Here is a 10,823-nt window from a genome sequence, read left to right as displayed (position 1 = left end):
TTCAAAATGATTCAGTTACATTTCTTGTGTAGGTTTTCCTCCGAAGTATCCTAAAACTGGTCGAAAACAAGAGAAAAGTCCTTCCCGAAGATGACCCAGTCCTTCCGCGTAAAAATTATTTAGGCTAGGTTTAGAGGCATTTCCCGCTGCAGCCATCATGCTGTTCGCGTTCGGATTAGCTGAAAAAAGAAATAAAAAAACTGTGAAGTATGCTAATCTTCGTTCTTACCGAATTCGGCATTTGCAAGTTCTCGGTGTTGTATAGGCGTATTTGGTGCACTCTGTGTGACTAGTTCTGATCCATTTGAGCTCAAAACGACAGTTGAAAAATCAGAAGTACTAGCGTCTGCTGCACTTGATGGTTCTGCTTGCATCGGTCCGGGTTGTTCTGAAAATTTAGAATTTTGCTTGAAAAAAACATTTTTTATCAGAAGAAGAGCGTAGATCATACTCTCCAGCGTCTATTAGTATGAGTCACTTGGTAATGGCGCCATAAACTTCGAAAAGGGGTTAGACAGTGATATATTGACCCGAGGTGTAGGATCGAGATTTGCTGACTAGGGCGAAGTGGGCTATTAGAATGGTGTTTTCTAGCTTCAACCTCTGAATGCCCAATAAGTGAGTAATATTTCGAGAAAAAATCGAGAAAATCAAGAAAAGTGACGATAGTTTAGTGATAAGACTACTAACCTTCCCCTTACAAAAAGTGACAGAGTCATTGATTAACAGAAAAAAAGTGATTGGAGGTGTGGTCAGCGCCCTCACATGGTCTGTTGAAAGACTGATAATGATAGAATGCAAGTTTTGTGGGAATATTTACATTAAACTAACTTGGGGTGGGAAAGGGGAAACAATAAAATTTCATTTCTCAAATATTATGAATATCCAAACTTTCCGATATTCCCAGGTATTACTTCTTCTCTTACTTCTCGATTTTTAAACACTTATGTTTCATATATAAGATCATAGATCTTACTTATTGCAAGTTTCTAACATCCTGGATATTTCGTAACAGTTCTGTATGCTTTTGCATGAGCTACTCTGACCCATTCTCCGACTAGCTCAACGGGTCCCCGCTGACTCATGGTCCCGTTTTCTCTCTAGCTTTCTTATTCTTCTTCAGTGATGACGTCAATGGAGCACACGCACACACCAAAATAGATGGGTGAATGTGCCTTTTTTCTGTGAAAAAAAGAGAAATAGATGTCAGAAAAAAGAAACGAGGACTCCGATAGTTTAAATTTTTTTTCACAGATTCATTATTTTTTGGATTTTTCAAAATAAACATCTGGCATATATTCTACTTTTCTTATCATAATAGAACTGGTCTCTAACACGATGAACAGTTCACTAGCCTATCTATTTGTAATACGCTAAACGACTGAATTGAAGGAAACGACCTCAAAAAACTTCCACGTGGCTGGAGCGACGTCGGATTGCCCCTCTGCCTATGCCTTCCTTCCGTTTCTTTAAGATAGAGAGAATAAAAGAAAAAGTGAAGAGACTCAGAGAAAATGCACGAAGCATCCAAAAACATACCTGATGTTGGTGTGACCAAGTCGAGAGTGGTTAATATTGTGGTAGATGTCATATCTGAAATTACAGACTTCTTGATATACGGAATACATTTTCAATTAAAAATGATTTAAGGAGACTCCAGCAATAAAACTATAGATTTACAGTTTTCCTAATTTTGGATAAGCAAACTGAAAATGAAACGAATAAAATAAATTTCGAAGAATCGACACTGTCTATATATTTTTTCAATCGACGTTGTAGTCACCAACCACTGCCGCAGCGGACAGGAAATCGAGGACAAATCAATTCAAAAGAGAAGGGGAGAAACATGATGACGTGGTTTAGTGAAAGAAGACTTGGGCGGTAGATGCGATGAGGAACATTAGAACAGAGGGAGAAAAGAGTTGCGAGATTTCTCGAATTATGTTTTAATGGTCTGTCGTTATTTTGTTTTTTCTGCTTTCAGAAAGTTTAAAAAAGAACATTTTGGTGCGCCTTACGTCCTTGGAACCGACTTGTGTATTCTTGGCAGAGCTTTGAAGCGCGTGCCGTTGCCATGCTACGCGCCGCGCCACCAACCTCCCAACAAAAAGAGCTCTTTTGGCATAAATATCTCTTTTGAGAAAGCTTTGAGAGAGCTCAAAACCCTTTCAAAAAAGAGGAAATCCATAGGAGGAAAGCGAAGAAAAGAAGAGGAGAGATCATAATTGCAGTGGTTTTGGCTAAGAAAAAATAGATAATAAAGAAATGTAGGTTGAATAGAAAAACTGAAAAACAACATTATATAAAAATACTGTATTTCCTTTAATAGAAGCACTCAAACCTTCGATTTTGAGCTCAATTATCTCGATTCCTATGAAAAGTATCAAAAATGCGTCATTTGGAAAAATGTTGATTATAATCTGAAAAACGGCTTATCAGTTGAGAAACTTTTGATATCTCTCACAGAAATAATGATAATTGAACTTCAAGTTGACGGATTGAGTGGTCTTCTGTTAGAGGAAATACGGTATATAGTTTGTCCATTAATTGTGGAATGAGAAAAAATTGATACTACTGTCTTTCAATATTAGGAGTAATCATAGTTTCCGGAAAAAAAGAGTCTACGTCATGATATAAAAATAGAAAACTACTCTAAATTATTGAGGTTGAAGTATTTTCAGAAACCCAAGGAATGACAGCGATGGTCATTTATGAATAATGGAGCAGGAATACATAACTGCTTTGAAAATATAATTTTTTAAATTGATAACTTAAGACATTTCCAGAAATGAGAAACTGTGTGGTTTGTTAAAAAGTTAGTTGTTGGACCAAACTGATTCCGTGCTTCAGTTTCCAACGTGAGTCGATCACCTGATTGTTGGTCGGAGAAAAACCTACGCGAACCGAAGAAGAAAAAAAAAGATATGAAGAGGAAGATGAAAAAGAAAGAGAAGAACACACGCATCGGTCCGTGTGAGTATGTGTGTATGAGGGTGGTGAGTTTGAGTGCCTATGTGTGTCTGTGTGTATGTCTCTGTTTGAATTACTCATCCATTCAATATGTGATTTTCTATGGGGCAGGTAATATATTTTTTTTAAAACATGCGAAAAAGAAAGAAATTTGATGGTTATCAGGAAGTTTGAATAAGTTTAATTGTAATAAAAGAGAAAGGAGCGTAGTACAGCCGGGAGTAATTTTTGTCAACAATAAAAGTAAGCTTTGGCCGTTTAAATGTATTCGCGATGACCAGTTTTTCTAATGAAAAACAATATTTATTTCCACTGATTTTTCTATCACAATAGAATCAACGAAGGAATCAGATTTGTAGTTTTCTCTCTCTCTCTCTCTCTCTCTCTCTCTCTCTCTATCTCTTTTCCAAAATAGAAAATGACCGCCAACGAAAATGTGGCATGCAGGCTTCTTCGAAAAGCTTTCTGGCAAGGACTTCATGGTTAGAGAAAAGAATAGACAGAGAAACTTTGAGAAAAACGTCGGAAAAAGAGGAGAAACATGACGAGATAAGAAAAGAGAGAGAGAGAGAGAGAGAGAGAGAGAGAGAAAGAGAAAAGAGGAAGCACTACACCCTCCCAGCTTCCCACTGACTTCATCCGTGTCTTTTTCTCTTTTGCTGTCTCTTTCGCTGTTTTCGTCTCTTTAACCAAGTTGCACACTATCATCTCTAACCTCTTATTGGCATTTTTCCCAGTTCACATCCTCCCGTGGAAAATTTACCGTTGTACAATGCAAACCTATCAGAGTGGAAACAAACAATAGAGACGTAGGAGGTTGGAGAGAAAAGCTAATCAAACAGGCAGGGTCGAGGAGTGAAGGCAAAAGAGAACTTGCAAACTGTAAAATCCTGAATAAAAATAGTATGCGGATATTTATTGAAGACAGGGGTGGTGAAAATGACCACTAGTGAATAATCAAATACATGTTTAAAATTTCATTAAACACCCAAATGCTTTCTACTTTATAATTTTTTGTGTGATAAGTTTTTCTTGCAAGTTTGTGAGTAAATTCGATGTCTTGTCTTCTATTGTCTTCAACTTGCTTTTGACATCATGGTTCTCTCCAGTTAGTCCTATTTTCTTTACTTTTTTGGTAGACGTCTAAAAGATAGATAATATCCCACTTCGACACAAAAACAGTTATCCGAACAATGGAAGGGATCAAAAACACCGAGGTGGGGACGCGAACAACCGGTTCTCCAAAGAATGATGTCTGAGAAACAAAAACGATTACGAAATCAGTGTTAAGAAAAAATGTATACTTGTTAAAAGAGACTGGAAAATCCACTTCAGGCTTGAGCTTGAAACTCTTTTATACTGTTTTTTTTAGTTTTTTGGGGAACAATAATTTTCAAAAAAGGTATTCTACAAAGAAATTTGCATTTCGAAAGCTGATGAAAACACTGTCAAATGTTCATTTACTTGCTTCTAGTTTTTAAACAAGACCTCAACTGGCTTTCTGATTTAACACTAATCTGGCGTCGCTAGACAATCAATTGCTAACAATATTTACTTGACTAGTCGAAATTTAACCTCTCAAAAAAGCAAAATAGTGGTCAATTGATTTTCTGGAACACACGCAACATAATTCTTCTCAAAGTGAGCTATAATAAAGCACATTATAGAACCAGTCTGCTTGCCGCGCCACCAGTGTTTCAAACGGCTGGCTGGCAAGCCCATGGCGCGTTTATGCACGGACAGACCACTCGGACACTTTCAGACAACGGGAAATGAGCGAAAAACGGACAAAGAATAACTGCCTACTATACCATTGATATAACCGAGATCTGTCCGCAGGGTGGTGGGTTTTGGTCGAACTTGAATAAAATTGTTGATGTCTCTCCGTATACCATCGTTATTAGGTTGATAAGAACATTTCTTTCTTATTTTGCAAATTTTCCTCAGAGAAGAGAGGGCTAGATTAATCAAAGTAATGTCCATGAGCATCAATACTTGTCTGGTAATTCTCTGGAAATTTATTGATTCCATCGGCCCAGAACGAGGAGGGCTACAATTGAAAAAGTGGGTCAACTCCTTTTTTGTGTCATCCTTTCAATTGAAGTATTTTCTATCAAGATGACGTTTAAAACCCCCAAACTGTGTTGAGTCTTAGGATCGTCGCACTCTTTGCCCTGGTGACTCACACACTTTTCAATATGATTTTTTTCTCTAAAGGCATTCCTCTCCCCCGCATCATATTGTCTCTTTTTTCAAACTCCTCCCCTTTTTTGGTTGTATTTAAAGCTATCTGAATTTGTTATTTTGTGTGTTCAACTAGTCAATGATGTTGCCAAAATACAAACGACCATTTGTTTGAAAGGTCTGGAGAGTAGGGCGGGTGCATAAAAATACCGTAGAACCTGTATTAGAAGGGCCCCTGAAATTGAAGTGCTCCTATAATTGAAGGGCCCTTCATTTGTAGTACTTCCTCTGATTGAAGTGCCCTATTGATTTCCTGTTTTTTTTCTGTTGTTTTGATTGAACTATTGTCCCATTAGAAAAAACTGGAACCTGAAAATCTGGAAGCCGTCGCTCTTTTTTGTCTACAAGGTGGCATAGCAAAATCGTAATATTTTAGATTTTGTATCGTTCGGGCGATTTTCGCCATTAAAATTGGGTTTCCTGATATTAAAACATTCTTGAAATTCTAGCGATCATATTATTACCAAGAAATCTGAATTTCGATCAGAAATGCCTACTAAATTCAAAGAAATAAATTTTGATTGATACGAAATCGGATTTTAGTCCAGATCAAGACAAGCGACGGCTTGCAATTTTACAGGTGCCAGTTTTCAAAATTTGACAAAAGTAGAAAAAACAATTTTCACTGAAAAACGACGCTTCTCTAATAAAAATTATGCTCTCAGGAACCCCACAAAAAATACAAGTGCCCCCTCTAATTGAAAGGCCCCTATAATTGAAGTGCCCCTCTAGACACCCCACAAAAAATAGAAGACGGGTGATCTGGCACTGTCGCGCTGGAAGCAAACTTTGATTTTTTCTCCAAGTTTTATTGCAGATATAAAAAACAGGTGTAATTGAGCAACCTATAAAAACGGGGTTCAAAACCTGCTTAAGAAACCTCTAAAGTGCTGAAATTGCAGTCCAAAGTTTGCTCAAAATTTACCATTAATTTCTCTTATATGGTTCGACCCCACTCTTTTGATTCTTTTTTTACTGAAGTTAAATTTTTCGAAATTTTGATTTTCTCAATAAGGTATTTCCTCCTTTTACAACAAGTTAATAATTACCAATGTGGAGACTCATTGCAGTATTCGTCGCCACAATACTCATTGATTGAAGGTTTTCCTAAAAATTACCTCTGCTAAAATGATCAACACCACTAACAACTTTCATTTCTGTAACCTCAGTATTTCAAAATTTGAAAACGTTTGAAACCCAAGTTATATGTCTAGCATTGAGCACGACTGTAATTTGATTTCTTTACAAGACTTATTCTTATCGAACCACCACCAATTTCTGATCCTATTAAAAATTATTGCATTAAAATTCGATCAACCAACCATGTTTGTCGAATTACAACAATTTTCGAAGTTTTAAGCCTTATTTCGTTTTATCGAAAGTTCCACTCGCATCATAATATTCTTCCATATAAGAGTTTCCCTGAACTTTTTTCACTTATCTTTTTTTCTAGTCAATATTCCAAAATCTCTAAAATGAGTGAGTTCTTTTGTGGAAAGTTCACTATCTTCTATGTTTTATTCAGATCAAGAAATCAAGAACTACGAATATATACAATGTCCAAAAATGCAGGAAACCGGCGTATCGAAAAGCTTAGAGTTTGTATTATCTGCAAAAAATTTGTCTGATTGGGACCAAGCTCACGAAGACCCTGGCTACGCCTACATTATTCATAATCGTGAACCAAAGGACCCCAGGACACAATTTTCGAATATATTATTGTTTTACTGGCGAAAACACTGGAGATTCGTTCTTGGTGGATTAGGACTTTTTATTTTATTGCTTTTAATTTTTCTAATTGTCTTATTAGTTCCTAAACGAAAATCGGTAGTTCAAACTGAAACAGCTACTACGCGAACAGGTGAGCTTTTTAAATTTTTCTTGATCATTACATCTCAAAGACTCAACCTAATATAAAAAAAGTAAACTAGGTAAAACACTATAGGTTTTTAACGGTGTTCTACCGAGCTGAAAACCCCTATAAATCTTTTTTCTGATTTGGTAACGCGAGTAAACAGTATTAAACGCGAAAAGCTATTTGGGCCTTTGCTGTGAAGCTTTGCTTATTTAATAGCTCCTGCTCGATACAGCTTTGTTTTAACAAGTTCAGATGTCAAATCATTGTGTAGAATTCGCCAAAATCTACATTTAACGATTTGATTCAATAAAAAACATCATCTGTAAAACGAGTTGTATTTATCAAAAAATTTCAGTCATCTGCGCGTATGGCTTTCAACTAATCCAAAATCATAAGTGCTGGAAATTATTCACAGAAAACAGAACTTTTTCCGACGCGGAACGCAACTGTGAAACGTTATATGGTTCTAGTTTAGTTTCTATAGAAAACAAAGCGGAAAATTATCAGCTTGGACTTTTGGCAACGATTGAAAATCTTCCGATCTGGATTGGTTTGCAATGTGAAGGAAATCAGAACGGTGATTGCTTCTGGGCCAAAAACAATGAAACTCTGGGTGTGTACAGCAATTTTGGAACAGGTTATTTTTGAAAAATTTGAAAGAAAATCGACAACCTTTTTCAGATAATCCAAACTGGTTCAACGGAAGCTGCATCTTTTATGACAACAAGGGAGAGTGGATCAGCAAGGCTTGCGATGAAAAACTGCCATATGTTTGTGAAACTGAAACAACGAATTTCTAATGTTATGAAGTTATTCATTATGATGATATGTGTTTTTGAAATAATTTTTATTATTGTGAATGAAATAAAAACAGATTTGTAAGAATACTATATACTTTGAAAATTACATCAATTTTTTCTTGTTGTCTTTTTTTTCGGTTTTCAACTTTCCTTCTTAAACCGAACTTATTCTGAAGAGCTCGTCGTTTGCTAGATCGATTTCGAATCATTCCAAAATTTTTCAAAACAATTTTTTTTCGTGTTCTTGAATTTTTGTTAGAGTTTTAAGTTTTCTCCTCAAAATGATCTTATTCTAGAGTCATATTCAGTCTTTTTTTGCTGATAGTAAATCAATTAAAAGTATGACTTCTGTTTTGAATATAGTTTTAAAAGGGACAGAGATGCCTGCAGGTAACGTTAAATAAATCCGACGAGGTCTCCTTTTTTGTATGAACACCTACCGACCCACTTTCCCATAGGGTGAGATCGGTTTAGTGCGTCACCTCAATCAATAACCATAATTATGTCATTACTTTGTGCAATTGAACAGCAGTAAAAATTTTGAGAAGGGATTTCTGCGACGCCTCTTTTTTTTTGTTTTCATTTCACTCTTCATTTTGTCTGATTCATACCAAAGCTTGAAGTACACTCCCCTTTAATCCCTTCATATTTTACCTGATGGCCCATAACCTACTCTTAGTTAGTAGTAGAATCGAACTGAGAGAAGCTTGAATTCAAATGAAGGCTAACCGATTTTGATGAGATTTGTTTTTGTATTCACAAGAAAACAAATTTTATCCAGAAAAAAACATTCGGATTCATCCATTTTATCCAGAACTTCCAAACCTAAATTTATTAGAAATTGCTACATACATTTTACTATCAGTTTTCTACACACTTTGACCAACAATACGAATCTAAAAATAACACCTTTTGAAATAGGGATTTTTTTTTGAACATTATAAATTGATTCAGCTTGTCTAGTTACTAAGCGTTATACTGAACTTTGGTAAATAATTATTGCACCTTGAAAATAACTAGATGATATGATCTCTTCAACAGGTACTCTTGTCTTGCTAATATATTTTTGATCTTCCGAAAATTTAATTAGAAAACAGTCTAGTATTTTTGATCTACGGAAGATTGAACAAAGAAATCATAAACAGTTCAAGTTTTTTATTGACTTTCGCTACTGAATCCAATTTCTAACAGTTTTCAACGAACTTTCAACAGATTTTTTTCCGGTTCCTCTATCTTTCGTTGGTTTCCCAACAAAAATTCTCATTAGAAGTTAAAGGTGGGGGGACAGGAGATTTTTCGTAGTTTTTTTGTAGCTAGAGTATGCATTCTACCGTCACGGTGTACAACGCTTAATGTCACTCTGCGTACAGCTGTCGTCCTCGCCTTTATGTATGCAATCGGGCGTCCGCTTTCTCTTTGCCCGCGTGGCTCAGTCGGTAGCGGCGCCGCACCCTCAATCCTCGCCTTCACAAGTTCAATTCGAGGGGCATCTTTGAACGGAATTTCGAGAACATTATTTTTTTCATGTCTCCCCACCTTTAAGATCGACCTATCCCCGAAACTGCCAGTTCTAGTATGAAAAGTTAAATTTGATTTCATTTATTTGTTCAAAGATTGAGCTTACAAGATTTCAGAGAATAATGCTTCGAGCTCAAAAAAACTTAAACTTATCATCTCTACACTTGCTGATACACTTTTTGATCTACCGAAGATGTTCGTTATACTAACCTTGTAAAATAAATATTCGATCTCTGAACAACTTGAACTTATGATCTCTGGTCTTGCTAATACATTTTTGATCTACCGAAAATTTAATTAGAAAAAAGTCTAGTATTATTTTTGATCTACGGAAGATTGAACGAAGAAATCATAAACAATACAAGTTTTAAAAATGATTTTCGGAACTTTCAATAGATTTTTTTTTCCGGTTCCTCTATCTTTCGTTGGTTTCCCAACAAAAGTTCTTATTAGAAGTTAAGATCGACCTTTCCATGAAATTACCAGTTTAAATATGAAAAGTTAACTGTAATCAGAAGGAGAGCAACAATTTTAAATTCCCAGTACTAATATCGATTTCTAATACTTCCAACATTTTTGTAGTCAATTTTCCTCAGGGAATTCTAATTTTTGTTTTGTTTTCTCTAACTGATCTTGTTTTCATTCGTATTCTTGTTTATCGTACGTTAGTTTTTAGGTTAGTTCGGTGAACATTCAAAAAATTCAAACATTCGAAACATTCAAAAAATGTTAATTTTTATCTCTAGGGTTGCTGCTCTGTTTTTGATCTCAAAATATGACGAGGAAACAGGCACAAATATCGGATTATTTTGTTTGACACACCGACAGATTTAGTTTCCCAAAGGGTAAGAAAACGACACTGCAGGCTTAGGCTTAACCCTCAGGCTTAGGCTTAACCCTCAGGCTTAGGCTTAACCCTCAGGCTTAGGCTTAACCCTCAGGCTTAGGCTTAACCCTCAGGCTTAGGCTTAACCCTCAGGCTTAGGCTTAACCCTCAGGCTTAGGCTTAACCCTCAGGCTTAGGCTTAACCCTCAGGCTTAGGCTTAACCCTCAGGCTTAGGCTTAACCCTCAGGCTTAGGCTTAGGCTTAGGCTTAGGCTTAGGCTTAGGCTTAGGCTTAGGGAGTCTCCGCCTAGGCCTAATTGGGCGATCATGGTCGCATATCATGGTCGGATGATTGACGATTTTGTTCCGGGAACAACTTATTTTTGAGATATGGTATCATCATGGTCTTGTAATCCTCACGTTTTGAGAAGCTCCACTATGGTCTCATGGTACTATAAATTTGTTCCCGGAACAAAACTTTGTGTGAATTTATTTTGGGCTCAAACATTTCTTCGGATAGGTAAATTTTTTCAACCATTATAACATGTTTAAGAATTAAAATTATTTTTTCCAGGTGACCAAATGGATGTGCAACGTCCTTAGAATT

The 10,823-nt window shown here is 36.1% G+C and overlaps 2 protein-coding genes across 2 annotated transcripts in view; one reads left to right on the top strand and one right to left on the bottom strand.

The window, feature by feature from the left end:
* Cbr-dlk-1 overlaps positions 1-159 on the bottom strand; it is a gene marked incomplete at both ends in the record, with an annotated part of 12,858 nt that extends 12,699 nt beyond the window's left edge. The window contains one exon of the mRNA XM_002640551.1: positions 20-159. Within this exon, the coding sequence (XP_002640597.1) occupies positions 20-159 (140 nt within the window). The remainder of the gene's footprint in view (positions 1-19) is intronic.
* CBG08706 overlaps positions 1-7,954 on the top strand; it is a gene marked incomplete at both ends in the record, with an annotated part of 9,213 nt that extends 1,259 nt beyond the window's left edge. The window contains 4 exons of the mRNA XM_002640550.1: positions 6,740-7,075; positions 7,428-7,527; positions 7,580-7,709; positions 7,754-7,954. Coding sequence (XP_002640596.1) covers positions 6,740-7,075; positions 7,428-7,527; positions 7,580-7,709; positions 7,754-7,954 — 767 coding nt within the window. The remainder of the gene's footprint in view (positions 1-6,739; positions 7,076-7,427; positions 7,528-7,579; positions 7,710-7,753) is intronic.
* Between the last annotated feature and the right edge of the window lie 2,869 nt (positions 7,955-10,823).

Source organism: Caenorhabditis briggsae (assembly GCF_000004555.2).
Source record: "Caenorhabditis briggsae complete genome, chrI, whole genome shotgun sequence".
NCBI classification, from domain to species: Eukaryota; Metazoa; Nematoda; class Chromadorea; order Rhabditida; family Rhabditidae; genus Caenorhabditis; species Caenorhabditis briggsae.
This window is presented reverse-complemented; position numbering and strand designations above follow the sequence as displayed.